General features: G+C 42.3%; 1 protein-coding gene across 1 annotated transcript in view; it reads left to right on the top strand.

Moving 5' to 3' along the window:
• ANO2 (anoctamin 2) overlaps positions 1 to 18,231 on the top strand; it is a 318,461-nt gene that overhangs the window by 151,283 nt on the left and 148,947 nt on the right. Inside the window, exons 12-16 of the mRNA XM_019627082.1 lie at positions 128 to 262; positions 6,822 to 6,982; positions 11,571 to 11,653; positions 14,012 to 14,023; positions 14,248 to 14,358. Of these exons, the coding sequence (XP_019482627.1) occupies positions 128 to 262; positions 6,822 to 6,982; positions 11,571 to 11,653; positions 14,012 to 14,023; positions 14,248 to 14,358 (502 nt within the window). The remainder of the gene's footprint in view (positions 1 to 127; positions 263 to 6,821; positions 6,983 to 11,570; positions 11,654 to 14,011; positions 14,024 to 14,247; positions 14,359 to 18,231) is intronic.

Below are 18,231 nucleotides of genomic sequence, written 5' to 3'. Positions count from 1 at the left end.
AGGTACCCCTTTCCTCATGTAACTTCCATCCCTTTTTATTTATGCTGACCCATTGTCAGGTTGAGAACCAACAGAAACGAAGAAAACAATATAATGTTCTTAATATGTGTTATACTTTCTTTTCCAGAAAGTATTTTGGAGAAAAAATCGGACTGTATTTTGCCTGGCTGGGATTATATACATCATTCCTCATCCCATCTTCTGTGATTGGGGTGATTGTATTTCTTTATGGATGTGCAACAATCGAAGAAGATATTCCCAGGTAAGACAGTTTTAAAGAAAAAGGCTCAATTTCCATGTTTGGAGTTTCAGTCCAGTTGCAAGTACATTTCACACGCCTCCTTCCAAAGTCCTCACTCTCTGTTCTTCTTCCCTCACCACACATGTAACTTTACTCCAGAGACAGACCTGAGAGGTCCAGATCTTGGGAATGGCTTCAGAGCCATGCTGGGCATGGCCCACTTTCTTTGTTCGTCAATGTGGGCAGGCGAGTACTACCTGAAAAAGAAAAACAACTCATGCCTGAGAAATGCTTTCTTCCCTTAACTTCGTGACTTTTTTCTATGGCTTCTCATAAGGTCCAAGGCATTGGGTAGAGATCATGTTCTATATGGTCAAATATTGTTGGGATGAAATGAGGTGAGGCTGTCTGCAGAAGCAGGCAGCGCTGGAACTGAGGAAGGCTTGGCCTCTGGTTCAGGAGTCAAACTGTAAGCGGTGACAGGCCCTATGGTGGGGCTCTCAGATAGCCAAGAGATGGTGTAAAGCTTGGTTCTTTTGGGGAAGAGAGAGCTTCTTGGGGGAGAGAAGGCTCTCTCTTTCTCAAAAGAAAATAAGCACTTAAAAATAGCAACCTTTAGCATTGGCAGCATTACATACTAGCTTTGTGACCAGACAGTTCACTCCCTGTCTTAATTTCCTTGGCTGTAAAATGGTAATAATAACACCTACTGCATGGTGTTGTGAGGTTTAAAGGAGATAGTGTCTGGCACATAGCAGAATATTAATCAATGGTTTTTGAATGAATTAATATATGTGGAAATAGAGTAAAAGGGACAAAGAGACACTTAACCAGTACATATGTAGAATTTCAATCTCTTGCCATCTTTAAGAAGAAGCATGGTTAGTGTATTTTAATACTCTTTTAGTTGCAAGTGTAAAAATGCAACCTGAACTAGCTTAAGCAAAAAAAGAAATTTATTATAAATATTCTGGGGTATCTTAGGGAAACTAATGGCAGGCATGTGGCTAGCCTAAGGAGCAATGGAAATAGGGACTCCTTTGGCTCATCTCCTGTCTCTGATTCCTTCTAGTATTTATTTGTTTCACTGTAAGTTTTCTCCATGGGATGTAAACAATGCTGTTCGTAGCTCATGGATGTTATATCTTAGAGCTTTATACTCAGTTGGTCCCACAGGGAAAACTCCTATGGTTCATTTTGGCTTAGGTGGAGGCCCTGGGCCAACCATTCGTGACTGTGGGGCAGGATCACAACGCACCAATAGAAGGTTCCCTCAGTATCCACGTGGATGAGGACACTGGGCAGACTATGGGTGTCCACCATAATTGGGGATAGTATTGGGGGAAGTAATGGCCATCCTGAAGAAAGGGTCAAGAGCTGTGCTCTTTTGAGGAAAAGGTATTCACCAGTGACAAGGGACCAGGTGGCTCTTTGTGCCACTATGTCAACCTATAGAAATGGTCTTGCAAATTACAAAAACTGGAGGTGGCATTGTCAATAGTTAGAATAAAGATAAATAACTTGGTATAATACTTACCCCTTATCTTCAAGGCATATATTCCAAGACCCCTAGTGGATGCCTGAAACTGTGGATAGTGCCAAACCCTATATTTACTATATTTTTTTCCTACACATACATATCTATGATAAAGTTTAATATGTAGATTAGGCACAGTAAGAGATTAACAATAGTAACTAATATAAAGTAGAACAATTATAACAATATGCTGCCTTAAAAGTTATATGAATGTAGCCTCTTTCTCTCAAAATATTGTACTATGCTCATCGTTCTTCTTGAGATGATGTGAAATGATACAATGCCTATGTGATGAGATGGACTGAGGTGAATGACATAGGCATTGTGACGTAGCATTAGGCTACTATAACGGTTACTTTAACACAGCACTGTGATACTGTGGCAGTCGATCTGATAACCAAGATGGCTACTAAGGTGGGTAGCATATACAGTGTGGATGTGCTGGACAAAGGGATGATTCACATCCCAAATGCGACAGAGTGGGACAGCACAAGAGTTCATCATGCTACCCAGAATACCAGAATACCATGCAATTTAAAACTTAGGAATTGTTTATTTCTGAAATTTTCCATTAAATATTTTTGGACTGGGTTGACCGAAGGTAACTGAAGCTATAGAAAGCAAAACCATGGATAATAGGGGATTACTGTATAAGAGATAAGGGCTTGGATATTTTTGTGTATAAAACTCCAGTATCACCTGTCCAGTGTTCTTGACTAGGAGTTCTGGAACCTGTTGTCAGGGAGGAGACATATTGTTGGGGTTCTGCTTCCCTCAGGCCATCTATACTAAGGAAAGAACTAATACTTACCAGATACCTATCTTGTGCCAGGCATGGTGCTAGGTGGTTTCATGTACTAGTTTCTTGGATCCAGTAGAGATCAACATTGTAAACTCTATAACATAGGTATTTTTTTCACCTAACAGAGATGGAGAAATTTGTGCTAAGTGAGGTCACATGACTTGTCCAACTTCGACAACTAATAATTGCCAAGGTTGGGATTTGACCTCTGTTGCCTCCTGCCCCAGTCTTTGCTTTTTCCAATAAGCTGTGTAATCTTCTAGGGGCTCATAGCCTCCTCAGTGGCACAGTCGTTTCAACTGGCCTTGTGTGGTGCATTCTCAGAAAATACAGCTCTTACATTTCCCTTGCCCAATTGCGATCCCTAGAGAGCTGGACTTCAGGTTGATCAGAACTGGAAAACTCCATACCACCCATAGAGAACCAATGTCAGTGCAGTGGGTGGGGGATTTTTATTCTGGTTTACATCAGGATTTAGAACTTGTGCCCTTGGTCTTCATACAGGAATGCATGTGACATTGACCCCTGCAGCTGGAAATAACCATGGTCTATACATGCTGCAAAGATACATATCTATGGACATGCACACACACTCATATATGTGCAGGTATATATGCATGTAAAACATGATCATCTTCATTGCAGATGTATCTTATTGCCTGTCAGAGTGTGTGATGTTTTCCAAACTATGGGTATTAACCCATTAGTGGATTATGGAATCAATTTATTGGTTATCTATTAAATGAACTCGAACAAGGTAGGGTAGAGTTAAATGAAATGTAATGTTAATTTTCATCACAAGAAGGAAGTATGAGTATTGTTGCCTGAGGTTTTATTTAGTTATAGAAGAGTGTTTATAAGGAAAGGGTATGTACCAGTATGTATTTGTATACTGGAATCTGATGTAAAAGACTTTCAAGCTATAGGTCACTGTCAAAAAAGTTTGAAATTTGCTGTTATAAAATTGAAATTTTGGTTGTCAGTTTTTCAGACTCAGGGTAGGATATGGAAAATCAAGAGGTATAAATGATGAAGAACATTAAGCGTATTATCAAGATTTTTTTAAAAGAACTGCTGTTGAATCATAATTGCATATCCATTTAAAGTCCAAGCTCTGTAGGCCTGATGAAAACTTACAAAATATCACTCCTCATCAACAAAGGAACGGTGTCCAAATCCCAATACTAAATCTAAGCAGATTCACACTCCACTCTTTCAGGATCTGTATCTAATAGCCATTCCCAAGCATGATGAAAAACTTGCACTATTTCTGGTATTATTTTAGGTTTCTAATTTTGGCATTAAGCTTGGAAGTTACTATCTATGTATCACTTTTTAAATTCTTTTTATTTTGAACACATTAGAGATTCACAGGGAGGTGCCAAGATAATACTGAGGGTCATGATATATCCTTCACCAAGTTTCACTCAATAGTTATGTCTTATATAGCTGCAGTAGAATATCAAAACCAGAAAATTTATATTATGTGGAACTTTAAATGGGACCTTTTATTGCCAATAACTTTGATATGTGAGATACAAGTATCACTTATAAGTAACAATTCCATATGTGCGTTGTACATCTATAGAACTTTCCTCTGCTTACCAAAGGATTGGTTCCATTTGTTAGGCATTTGCTTACATAGGTAGGAAAGACTGAAGCATTAAAAAAACGCTGATTAATCTAAACCATATTGAAAAAGAAAATTGGTTACTTTAGGTCTGAGACCTTCATAGCAGATGTTCTGTCTGAATTTCCTGATAATTGCCTCGTGGTACCTTCTCCCTTTGTGCTAGCACCTAACTTGTGAGCAGTGCGTCACTCATTAAGAACACCACTCACTTAGGGGTTTTATCAACTTTTTTAGGCTTTCTAGAGGAAATGACAGATGGAAGAAATATACTGTTAAGAGCTACAAGCCACAGTTACTTCTAACTAGAAATCTTTGGATTATGCAGCTAGTGAATAACCTAGACATGGTTTCAATTCTAAATGAGCTTCCCTCATCTTTCAGCTCATCTAGAGGTGGCCTCTCTCAGAGAACGTAAGTCATTTTAATGTCATCCCAAGGCAGAATTTCTCCAGAATTCTGTTCAAATTGTTGCATCAACCCCCCCCCAAAACAAAACAAAACAAAACAAAACAAGAACAAAAAAAACCCCCAATTCAATACATATAAAACATTCTGACTTCAAATCTAATTGATATGGGGTGGGGAGTATTCATGCTACAGTGGCTGCCGTTTTGTAAAAATGATTGATAGTTGACTGTACTGTAATTTTAAAATCAATAATTTACCCAGCTGTTAAGTTTCAAAGTGCTTTGCACCAAGTTGATTGCTAGTACTTTATTAATTCCTGACCTTTTAGCACTGACTATATTGGATTAGGATTCGGCTGACTAGGATTACCCCTCCTCCAAGTCTATGTGTAAAAAAAAAATAATAATAACCTGAACAACAAAGTCCCTAACACCGGTGCTTAAAGGACAGCACTGAGAGCTTATATGTTCTCAGACATGGCTTGAAAGCACAGCTCTTTAGTAGAATTTATAGAGACCAACAACTTTCTGTGTGAATTTGTTTTCCAAGAGGGTACTTCCCTCTCTGAAAGTAGCAACTCGTCAACTATGCAGCAAACACTTCTCTGACCAAGAAGACTTAAAATAAACCTTGCTCTCCAGTTACCAATAAGAATGTGCCCAGGTGAAACCAGCACTGCTGAACTTATTGGTAAGATATTGCTATTTAATACTGTCGATGTGAATGAGTCACTGCTGTTGACACTTGCCAATGGAGAGCTTAGCAGCAAGTCAGTGGAGGAACTGGGATTTAGCCTCAGAGACCTTGAGTTTCCATTCCTCCACACAGAAGGCCTTTCTCTGCCATGGACTTAATAGCTTATTAAAAACAAGCCTGAAAGCTGGGACTTGACAGACAGTGACAGCTTCAGTAAAACCCTTCAACCTCTTAAGGAAGGGAAACTAGATCTAGGCATCCCTTTGACTTCCAGGGTAAAGCTAAGCACTTGCTTTTGCACACAGGGTACCAGCTTGCTCACCTTGGCAGTGGCTGTTCTCTTGCTAGCCATGCTCTGTAGCACCCTCTGCTGCCTCTTTCCAGAGAAAACAGCTATGGTTTCAGCGTTGGATCTCCTGCCTCCCCATCACTGTGTCTCTAGCTGCTCTGTGAGAACAGCCAATGCTTCATTTTCATGAAATATTGAGTTCTCCACTTTTACCCCTCAGCTGTGAGCTTATCCATTTACTTATTCCCCACGGGGAATATTACACCCCAGAATGATGAGTTCGTCCGTTTTCCTACCAATATATGGTGTGGAGGGATATTGGGAAATTAGTTATGGCTGGTAGTTCTTTGATTCTTATTTGCAAGCACTTATATAAGCTTAAATTTATTGGATACAGCTCATCACCTAATGAATGAATGGAATTTCAAATGTACCCATCAGCCTGTTAAATAGAAATGTAGTGAGAATAGTTTAAAATATAGGTGAAGGTTCTTTGACTCATGCTTCTTTCTCTAAGAATCATAGAATCTAGACTTTGGAAGAATTTACCTTATTCTTTCATTCTCCTTAACCCCATTTCATGGTTATGGTAATTTTTATTAGGCTGAGGCTATTCATCCCCATTCAACAAATGGTCTTGCAGCTGCTGCACTTGGAAAAGTCTTTCAATTCAGATCTGACTCCTTCTTCACACGGCTTTTCCTTCTAGAAGTAAGAGCTTGTGTTGACCCAGTCACATACTCATGTTTGTTTCTCCTTGTGACCAGTCTCACATATTTGTGAGACAGAGAGTAGGTTTAAGAAGACAGCCTATACTTGAATGATGATGATGAGATCTAACTGTAGGCGATGGTTTATTCATAATTGTTGATGTTCTTCACTAACCTCATGTACTCCACACATTTTGAAGGGTCTTTCTAAGGCATCATTCAGTGTACAACATCTCTGACAGATGGTCACTAATTTTGTGTTGGGGTACTTCTAGTGACAGGGGGCTCCATACCTCAGAAAGTGGCCCATCTGTTTTTTTGGACAAAATACAAGAATAATACTCTCAAAGTGAGGAATCCAATCCCACCTTTTAAAAACACATCTCATGTATGAAGTTGATAAGCTCCGCCATGAATTCAGAAGTGGGAGATGTTTTGGGGGTGATTTGTTTGGGGCGGGTCCTACTTGAGCTCCACCTGACCCAGTAGCCTTTGTCCACTGCAGCAAAGAGATGTGTGACCAGCAGAATGCCTTCACCATGTGTCCCCTGTGTGACAAGTCCTGTGATTACTGGAACCTCAGCTCGGCCTGTGGGACAGCACGGGCCAGCCACCTGTTTGACAACCCTGCCACTGTCTTCTTCTCCATCTTCATGGCTGTGTGGGGTAAGTGGTTATCAACAGGCTTGCTTATATGGGTGGTATTTTAAATGGACACAGTGACCATGCTCTAATGGTCAGATCCTTCCATGTACTTCCTTTAGCATTTAGTCCTTGTATTTCAAGAAGGATTTTAGGATCAATAGATTTCTCTCCTTCACTCGTATATGTGAATAGAACTAGGGATATTCTGTGGCTTTACATATTTTTTAAAAAGGTGTAGTAATGTTAACCTTGTCTTAGTCTCATATGATATTTATTCAGAATTTGAACCAATGCATGTTTTGAAAACCCTTAGCGCACCCATAAGGCACCTCCAGGAACATCTACTAAGACATGCAAAGTCATAGATATCATCCAAAATAACACTCAGAGTGGTAGGATCACAGCCATCATCACGGAGTTACCTGGTAGTAGAGGTGGACCTAGTCTCCTGACTCCAGGTTCAGTGCAATTTCTAGGATACCGTAAGTGTAGACTGTAGAGATTTTACATAATGCCAGAGTAGTGTTTTCAATATTCCCACCAAAGGGATTTGTAGAGGAAAGAAGAAATAGTCCCTTCATTGTCCTTCTCCTCCCCTCCGCCCCGCAGAGTATCAGGGTAGTAAACTTTCTCTGGGCCATAGCCATCTGACCACACACACACACACAAACACACACACACGCACGCACACGCACACACACACACACACGTGCGCACACACACGTGCACACACATGTACATACACGTACTTCTATTCTCACAAACTGGAATAACAATCTTGTGGTAACTGAACATTTCCAAGAAGGCACACCCACATGTATTAAAAAGGGGACCAAGTCAACATGTTCCAGCCCATCTTGAGTAGCCACCTGCTTTTTACTCATCCTGGATGTGCAGGCCCTCAGCTTTCCCACTGGATCGTGGGCCAGCAGGGCATTGGTCCTGCCACAGAGGCTGCTTGATTTATCACGGACTCCACAGGGCCTGGAGGACCTGCCAGGATGGGGCTGTGAGTCATCCATCCCTGAAAGCGTGAGGAGGAGACAGGGAGAGTCTGTTCTCAGCAGTGCCGGGAGAACTGAGTACAGCCTTCCTCCATTCCCTGTTGGGACCTCTACTTGGGTGGAACTGGAACCAGACTGGAAAGATTCCCATATCAGTAGGCCACCAAGGAAAATTTCCAGGGCACTCTCTACTCTCAGGGAGAACAGCTGCTGCCCAGCAGCACTTGGGCAGTGGTCAGCCCATGAAAATGGGGACAGGGAGTAAGAGGAAGGGGCACTTGTGACCATATAGCTCTGGAAATGTGCACAGCAAGGGTCAGCAGAACAAACTGAAGTTGAGGCTTGTTATCTGGGAAGTAATAGGCAGCTCTGTCCTCTAGTCAAGCATGGGCATCTTGTAATTACTCCAAAATCCACTTGAACGAACTTGGAACTCGGAATATGCATTCCATTTTTTTTTTATATATTGCAACCCTAAACCTCATGCATTTGTCTTGCAGATATTACCATGATTGAGTAGCTGAAGCTTAAAAACACGGGGCTCATGATCTCTTAAGCACTTTCCTGGGATGCATAACTCCTCGTTGTACAGAAACTTGGTTTTCAGTTGTCCTTTCCTGCTTTCAAGCCCCAACAACTGCCTCTTCTTTCTCAAGAGCTGTAATGAGTAGATCCCTCCCACCCCTCCTGAAGTCCTCGATAACGGACTCCCCCACCCCTGGTTCCCTTCTCTTCCTCTCATATAGCAGTGCAGGGAAAGCCAAAAGGGTGAGACTGTGTCAGAGCTTCCTGGCATAAGGTAGAGTTGGGTTTTGTTTTTTTTTTAACAGCCTTGTTGTGTTTTATGTGATTGTATATTTGGTTACAGCAGCCAGGAGCCTCTGGGCATGATTGCCTACAAATTACAATAAAAAATAATAGTAATGCCTCTCATTATCATGATTATTATGATCAGTGGTGCTGTGCTGGGTGGGCCTGGGCCAGGGACCAGGCCCGCCAGGAATAAGGCTGGGAAGAAAAACTGGTTCTCCACAGAGAGAGACTTAGGCTGTTGTGGAGTGGGAGTGGGGATTGCCAAGACAGGGGGTGCACAGAGGGCATCAGTCAGGAGGGCTTGGGTCTGTCGGAGTCCCCAGGCCCAGCTTGGTCCTCTGTAGTTCTGGCCTCAAATCCCAGGGAGCTCTGGAGAGAGTGAAGCCGTACTAAAAAAGGGAAGTAAAGGGAGAGGGTCTCTAAATTTCTTTTTGAGTAGAGATTAAGGACACTGACTTAGGGGACTGCCTGATGAGTGTCTCAATCCTGCCCCCTTCCAGCTGTGGCTCCCATAGCAAGTCAGTGTGACTGTAGCTCTCGGTCACTAAAGTCAATGCTGTTAACCAAGGTGCCATGCAACATGGGGCACGGTACTTAACCTTTGAACACCATTGTTCTCATCTGTAAAATGGGTTAACTAATACCTATCCCCTAGTGTTGTGTGACAAATAAATGAGACTAAGTGTGCAGAGCACTTAGTCCAGTGCCTGGCACATAATATGCACCAGGAGCTGTGAGCAGCTCTTCGTCATTATGACAGCCCTCCCTTGTCCTCACAACCTCTTTTTCAGTGACTCTTTTGCCCCTCTCATCTGTCCCCACAGTCTGACGTCTGTTTTTCATGGACACTACAGCCAGAAGCACTCTGAGCCCTGCTGTGTGCAGAGCCCTTCTTAGTCACTGAGAAGGGCATAGGAAGAGGAGGGATGTCCACTTTGGTCTCAGAGCATCCCCAGGCCAGTGCCAGTGTCCGGAGGTTAGGGTACTCATGAAAAAACCTCAAATCCAAGGAGAAAGCATACAGATTATTGCACTGTCATGTTGCACCAAGTAAAACAAATGAAGCATTAAGTAACTGCACATTTAACCAGTTCGTGGGTTTTTGTTATGCCCAGTTCTGCGCTGTGCCCAAGGTAAACAGAGGCAGCTAGGAGCTGAGGAAGAGTTTACAGATCTGTTGCTACATTACAGACCTGAATGGCAACCAACAGTACAGCGTGGCATGCCGCAAAGGTCACCAGTCTCTTATTGCATGTGGTGTAGAGATGTAAGCGTGGCCTCAGGGAATGTCAGCTCCCTTCCCTTTCTGGGGTAGCAGACCATAAGGGCAGTAGGAGCATGGAGGAGAGGGCACCTTTCAGCCTGCTCTGATGGAAGAAGTGGGACTTGAGCTGGTCAGGAAATGATGAGGGTAGACATTGGCAGGTAGAAGAGGGGGACAAATGGCACAAGTTGGGAATGAAGAGGACAGCGAAGAGATGATGTCAACAGCAATGCAGGTGTGAGGTGTGTGTTGACAAATGGTTGGAAGAGATTTAGACAGATGGATCTGGCCAGATACACAGGGTCGCAATATCCAGAGAGAACCTAGGCTATAAGAAGCCATTGGAAGTTTCAGCAGGGGAGGTGTTGGCATCCTTCCTTTCCCCACCCCTTCTTCACTGACTGAATGACATTGTTCTTCAAGACTCAGCTCCAATGCAGCAAGCACTTCCTCTCCTGCATGCTCACAACCTTTTATCTGTATCCTTCTTAAAACCCTGATCACTTTGTACCCTGTATTCTAGTTAAGTGTTTTGTACATTGCAGATACCTTAGTCGGGCCTGGCCTTTTTTCTTTTTTTCAGGATTAAAAATTTATTCAAGTTTGCTTAAATAACAAGAGATTTCTTGTAAGAAGGCAAAAAGCAAGCTCATGAATGCAGGAAATGAAAAATAGCCAGGCTGTTAGGGAACTGGAGCTGGAGGAGCTATCAGAAACCACAGCCCTCTTGCCTTTCAGGGGCTGCTTGGTTTTTGCCATCTCTGCTTCTCTTTGTGTCTCTTGGTTTTAATTTTCAAAAGAGAGAATCTGGCCGATTGGCAGACTCTGGATCAGGCATTTAATCCTGGTATAACAAGCCATGACTATAGAATAGAGGGTGTTGGTTCTTTCTGGAGCACGTTGGGCTGACCCTTCAAGGGTGATAGTTGGAGCAGGCAAACTGACCAATGTGTAGCTATGGTAGGTCTTAAAAAATATTTTCTAAGAAATTGATGAATGAATGAATACCACTTCAGGGAGATTAGTATATCAGCTGCATGCAAGATAGGTGAGAAGGCTAAGACTCTGGAGTCAGGTAGAACTATTAGGAGACTGTTATATAACCTCGGAATGAGATGATTAGGGCCCACAGAAGGGAACCGGTGCTGGGGACAGAAAAAAAGATGGGAAAAAAAGCAAGAATGCTGAGGCAAGTGCAGGATGCATAGGTAAGATGAGGTTTGTCAAAAAAATACTACAACCCCTACAATTCTTATTTATTCTTCCAACCTTTCTCATTTCTTGAGACCAATGTATACCCTCTTCTCATTAACATATAAGTGGGAATGTACCGCTTTAAACATATCTATTGTACTTTCAAAGATGTGGAATGTTTCAAGCATTTCCAGCTAGAAGTTGGAGGATGCAAATAAATACTTTAAAGAGAGCCCCTGAATTTGAAATCTATAAGTTTATTCTCTACCACTATTGGCAAATCCAAAGAATACTCAAAATCCACTCTGAAATTAATAGATTTTTTTTTTTAAAGCTACCATGTTTCTTGAAAACTGGAAGAGATTGCAGATGCGACTGGGATACTTCTGGGACCTGACTGGTGTAGAAGAGGAAGAAGTGAGTTCTCTCGCACGCTTCTCTGGATCTTTGCTTTGCTTTGACTCTGGAAATAGACCATTTGGAGTGAGAATACCACTTGTGTGTACTGTCACATCCGCCAGTCACTGGCTGGGTCTTACTGTCGCAGCTTTTCTAGCTTGGCTCCATGGGCTAAGGCATGGTTGATAATGCACTGAGACCAAGAATTCAAGTTCCTGCTCTACTCTTGAGCTCTAAGACATTGGGTCTGGTGGGTAGCCACATGTCCCAGGGCTCCTCTCTGGGAAAAAGAGATGGCACAAGAGGCAAGCCTTGTATAATAGTAGCCTTGAGATTTAATTCAACATATTTCTACCTCCCATGTCTTTGGTTCTAGTGAGCATAAAGCCAGAGAATAGGAATTGCTCCTGGGTGACCCAGAGCATACTGAGGGCCAAGGGAGAAGCATGGGTGCCAGATGCTGGTAAGCCTTTAATGCCTACGGAAGAAGAAAGAATCACTAGACCATTTTGGCGCCAGCCAGCACACCATCTATGAAACTGGAGCATGAGCTCAGGGTAAAGGGTAGGTTCTTCTAGAGTCTAGTTTTATGTACAGATGATGTTAAAGGATGGAAACAGGTTAGCCTTCCTTCCAGGCTCTTTGAGTAGGAGGGCCCCAGTCATGATGTCAGCGAGCTGATGAGGAGCAGTGTACACATGGTTGTCCATGTTATCTATTCCTACATGTTACCATTGACTGAAGAGCAAACGTCAATATCGGATGGGTGCTCCTAAATTGTGGACATTGTGGATGAGATGCTGGGGACAGCATCTAGGAGGACCAGGAAGCACTTCCAGGTGGCTGAATGCCCATTTGCAAAGGTTGGCCACAAGCATTATGGTGGCTGCATGGAAAGCAGGCCTTTTCCACACTCTTTACAGTAATTGATGTGCCCTCCCTTGGACATGGGACCTCTGTCTTTGTGGCTTTGATGTTTTATGGCCAACCAAGTGAAATCCCCAATTTAGTCTTGTTCTTGAGCCTGTGTGACTCTGCATGATTTCTTCTCCTTAATGCTCTAATTAGCTAGGCTTTGAGCAGATGGGCATTCCATTACCATGTATTGAATACATGTGCTCATTCTATCCAGTCCTATGCGTTAAGCATATGCCCCTAAACTAACAGCATCATGGATTCCATGACAAATGAGAAAATGTACATATGGGTTCTGCTTTCAGAGAGGATAGAGTACTCAAATGAAGCCACACTTTCTAAGAGGTCCCGGGGGCACCTAGGTAGGGCCTGCCTGACAGAAGCTAATAGGACAAGAGAAGTCCACTGAGGTGAAGCCCACTTCTGAGAGAAAACTCTTGAGGTCTGGCAGGTCTCCCTTCAACAAATGCAAACAAGACCCAAAAGAGTCTTGCAACAAGTCCCTCGGCGGTGTCCAGCTGGTTCCACAGGGAGGTCTTTTATGCAGGGTCTGCATGACCCAGGGCAGTGGCTCTTGGGTTTGGTTGTTCCTTGGAGATTGGGTGATGATGTGATGATGGTGGGTCTTAAAAACACTCGAATAGCATCACCTCCTGTTGTGTTGGTTCTGTTTATTAGCCACACGCCTAGTTTCTCCTTTCCAACATCGTGGCACATCTTGGGTAAGCCAAAGACAGGCTAGGAGTCTAACTTGTTGGCTTCTGGAATCTCTGCTGGGTGAAAAGTGGTAAGGAAATATGTGTCCTCTGAGTCCACTGTGAGCCAGCACCTGAATCCCTGCCTAGGCGTTATTGGTAAATGATGCAGGAACATGATGCCCTCACACTTGTCCTTGGACGCTGTGGGAAGACCTGCCAGTGAGGCCAGGTGTACACTGTTAAATTCTTGAAGTAATTCATGTGTCTTCCTGCTCCAGCATCTGCCTTGATTTGACCATGGTCTTCTTGATTTAGATACTAGGTGTGCTTTCCTGGTGACTCACTATTCACATTTGTATTGCCGAATGGCTCAGTGATGCCCCTTGAGTACTGGTGTACTTGCCAATGAGTTACTCACTTAGGTTGTACAGGAAACAGGTCCAGGCAGGTGAGTTTTAAGATTCCCTCTGGCCACCTTTAACTTTGATTTTTGTTAGTTGCCATTTTAGCTTGTAGAATAATGGAGCAGGGAGGAAGTTGTGTTGTCATTGCCCTAACTCCCAGCTGTGGGGCACATCTGTTTCTCCAGCTGGGATCTGGCTTATTGGAACTTAAAGTTTGAGGTGTGAGGATAGTTGGTGAGATGAACTGATGCATCCCTCTACCTCTGGTCAAACTGCTATGCAAAACATGTGGCTTCTTTTGTATCAGCTGTCCATTTAACATTTCCTCTCTCCTTTCTCAACACCGGCACCATCCCCAGGAACGTGCCCAGGTTTGGTTTTCAGTGTGGAAACAAGTGTTGTGTGTCCCCTCTCTCTCTCCCCACATTGTGCTCCTGGTCTAGACTCCTCGTGATTGTGTGTGGTGTGGCAGTTCATGTCCAATAGAATCTGATCCTAAGACCTGACTTTATAGTACTTGTATCTGGTTATAACCTACCGGCCAAGGTGGCTCTTTTGCCTGTTTACTAACTACTCTTTGACTCTTGGGTTTTAGGAACACTCCCGACCTGAGTATGAAACCAAAGTTCGAGAGAAAATGCTAAAGGAGAGCAACAAGTCGGTTGTCCAGAAATTGGAGACCAATATGACTGAAAGGGACGATGAGGTAAGATGCTGGTGCTTGTTGCTCACTGTCCTCTTTATTTCTTAAGATCCTATTGTCATTTTATTTGGAACCCTTCATGGACAGGGACTGCGTTGTGAGGAGGGCTTGACAGAAGTGGGACAGGATGGAATGAGAGTATGACATTTCTCATCATCCTGCAGTCAGAGCATGGGTAGCAGGCCTTTTGCCATGGCTTGATTTGTCTCTCTTTCCTGGGTGATAGTGCCTGGACAATATGGGAGAGGAGGTTGAAGAAGAGAGAAACAGTGGTCAGGCCTGGTTTCTCTGGACTCCATCACTTAAATATCTCATAATAATAACCACCATACCAACCAGCACAATGACAGCTAGCCCTTATCGAATGCTTGCTTTAGGCTAGGCAGTGTTCTAAGTGCATTATATTATTTTATTCTTACAATAAATTTGGGCTGATGCTATTGTTATGTAAATGAAAACTCATGAAAAAAATTATGTCCACAGATTAAGTCATTTGCCAGAGGTCACTCAGCCAATGGGTGGATCTGGGATTCCAACTCAGGCCTGTCTCTGACAGTCTGTGCATCTACTCACTATGCGTACTACCTTTCAAATGCAATGGAAGTCAAAGGGTAAAGCAAGAAATGGCTCTTAGGGCCAGCAGAGACAAATTCATGCCTATATTTGCTTGATCTACTCATAAATGTTCCTCACATTTCATCTTATCTGGGTTGGCCTCCAAAACTAGGAATGTGATGGTGAACAAGTCTTCTGAGTCATATTTCTGAGTTTTCTGGTGGCATTCAGATGCTGAAACAGAGCTTCAGAATCTGTTCTGTGATCTGTGAGTACTCAGAGTATGTGTGAGGTGGGGGTACGGTGCGGGGGCTCCTCTTTGGCAGTGCCTGTCTTCCCTGAGTGCCACACTTCCTTGAAACCAAGTGTGTGTGTGTGTGTGTGTGTGTTTATGTCTTTCCTAATCTGGTTCCTGAAAAAAATCAACAAGATTGAAAATCTGTTGTTTTTGCATGTATCTTTTCTCCATTTTGGATTTAAATTCAAATTTTATTTAATTTTACATTCTTTAAGTTAAAACCATTCATGTTAACATGCAAATGTATTCAAGTATCAAAAGAGAAGAATGTGTTGCTTTTGAGCCCAGAACACTGGTGTGGTTTTTTTTTTTTTTTTTACAGAAAACAGAACTTAAGCAGAAGGGAAAGAGGGTGGCCCTCTGAGTTATTTATTTCCTAGACAAAAAGTTAAGTCCAAGACCACCAATTCAGGGAAATAATGAATTCATTCTTAGGAAAGACTAATCATCACTACCACCCTCATCAGAAAACAAACACTCTGTGTCCTGTCAGTTTTGGCAACTCCATGCAGCCCCTTTTCCCCACCCCTGAGCAATACACAATGGATAATTTTATGGAAATCACATGTAACTTTTATTGACCACTGGCTCATTTAATTTTAATTCCATAGACAGGAATGCCAAGGAGCTGGAATTGCATACATGGAGGATGTGGTTCTAGCATAAACATTGCTTGGATATATATGCATGATAGGTCAAGTAACTCTCAGGAACCATGAATAATTGAAAAACATCTGAATGCATTATGAATGATACATATGTTTATGTTTTAGCATTCAACATCTATTTTCATTACACTGTTGAGAATGCAAAGCTCAAAGCATCTAATGCCTTATGGGCACCAGGGGGAAAATGACCTTCCCAAATGAGCAATGTAAGATAAAAATGGCCTGCAGTTTGATTGTTAGCATCCTTCTGTGTTCCCTCAGTTCTGTTAATACTGGAAATGCTTCTGTTCTAGCTGTAAATCTAGCCAAAGGTGGGAGATGAAGGGAGGAGCACATTTGCAGCCTGAAGGGAGGGATACTGCTCTTGCCAAAAAAGAGCTGTGGTCAATACCAACTGCGTGAGAAGGCTCTGGGGCACCATCTCATGTGGCATATTGAGGAATAGACAGGGACAAAAAATCACAGCCTAGCTAGTGGTTTGGATGTGCTTCTACCATCTCCAAGGATCACCTTGGCTCTGCCTCCATTGTAAGTAACCCTGAGGCTGCATATCCCCACTTCTTACTTTCCTTCCTTTTGAATGATAAAAAGCTACCATTTATTGAGGCCCAGAGTGATATAGGAATTTGCTGACGATCACATAGCTAGTTGTGGGGTAGCTGACAATCAAACTCAGCACTACCTGATCCCTAAGAGCCATTGCTGTTTAAAAATTTTTTTGAAGATATAGAGTCCATTTTTTTAATTTTAATTTTTATTATTTTTTATTTATTATTTTTAAAATTAGTTTCAGGTGTACAAAACACAGTGCAATAGTTATACTTTTTACCCCTCAAGGTGACAACCTCCCTCCCCCAATCCGCCGCCCCACTCCCCCCACCCCATATCATACATATCTATTACAATTCCCTTGACTCCACTCCCACACTATACTTTACATCCTGTGACTATATNTATATATATATATATATATATATATATATATATACACACATATATATATATATATATATATATATATATATATTTAATTGTAGTCAACATACAATATTATACAACATCAGCTTCAGGTATACAGTGCAGTGATCAAGCCTCTACCCCATCCATGAAGTGGTTTCCCTAACAAGACATGTGACCATCTGATGCCCTACAAAATATTTACAAATTATTAATTATATTTTCTGAACTGTCTTTCATACCCATGTGGCCATATTGTAGTTACCTATTTATGCTAATCCCTTCCCCTTCGTCCTCATCCCCACCCCGCTCCCAACTGGCAACCATCAGTTTTTCCTCTATACCTCTGAGACTATTTCTGTTTACTTTGCTCATTCATTCAGTTTTTTAGATTCCACATATAAGTGAGATCATATGGTATTTGTCTTTCTCTGATTGTCTTATTTCACTTAACATAATAGTCTCTAGGTCCATCCATTTCGGTTCAAATGGTACAATTTCATTCTTCTTTATAGCTGATAAAGTCCATTTTAAAAAACACCTGTATTGAGGGCCAGCCGAGTGGCTCATTGGTTAAGAGTTGGCTTGGGAGTGCGAGCTCTGAGCAGTAGGTCTGCCAGTTCAGATCCCACATGGGCCAGTGACGCTGCGCCCTCTACAGCTAAGATGGTGAACAACAGCTTGACCTGGAGCTAGGCTGCCATGAGTTGCCGGTGATGGCGTAGGTGCAGTGGGGCTGCAGTGGGCTGCCAGAAGCTACCATGAGTGGCTGACAGCCAGCACGAGCAGCCCGTGTGAGCTGCCATGAGCCACCATGAGCGGCCGTCCAATGGCCGGTGACTGGTCTGCCTCAGTCAGGAAGAGCACAATGATCACAATACCTACATGGGCCAGTGAAGTGACGTTCTCCACAACTAGACTGCAGAACAAAAGGACAGGAACTTGTCTATTCCCCTTCCCTGATTCCCCAATGCTGTTCCCTCCCCCAATTCCCCAATAAAATCTTAAAAAAACAAACAAAACACAAAAACATCTGTATTGAGATTTAATTCTTAGATCATAAAATTCACCATTTAAAGTATACAATTTATGGGTTTTAATGTATTCACAGATTTTTGCAGTCACCCCACAACCCAAGTTTAAAATATTTTTATCACCCCCAAAAGGAACCCCAATAGAAATTCTACACCCAATAGTTACCAAGCCATGGGAAACAACTAATTTACTTTCTGTTTCTATAGATTTGCCTATTCTGGACTTTCATGTAAATGGAATTGTAAAAAATATGGTATTTAGTTTCTTTCACTTAGCAAAATGTTTTCATGACTCATCCATGTTGTAGCTATATCAGTACTTCATTCTTTTTTATTGCCAAATAATATTCCATATTTTGGATAC

Source organism: Hipposideros armiger, unplaced genomic scaffold, assembly GCF_001890085.2.
Source record: "Hipposideros armiger isolate ML-2016 unplaced genomic scaffold, ASM189008v1 scaffold_706, whole genome shotgun sequence".
In the NCBI taxonomy this organism is placed as follows: domain Eukaryota; kingdom Metazoa; phylum Chordata; class Mammalia; order Chiroptera; family Hipposideridae; genus Hipposideros; species Hipposideros armiger.
The sequence above is the reverse complement of the archived record's forward strand: the minus strand, read 5'-3'. Positions and strand labels throughout refer to the sequence as shown.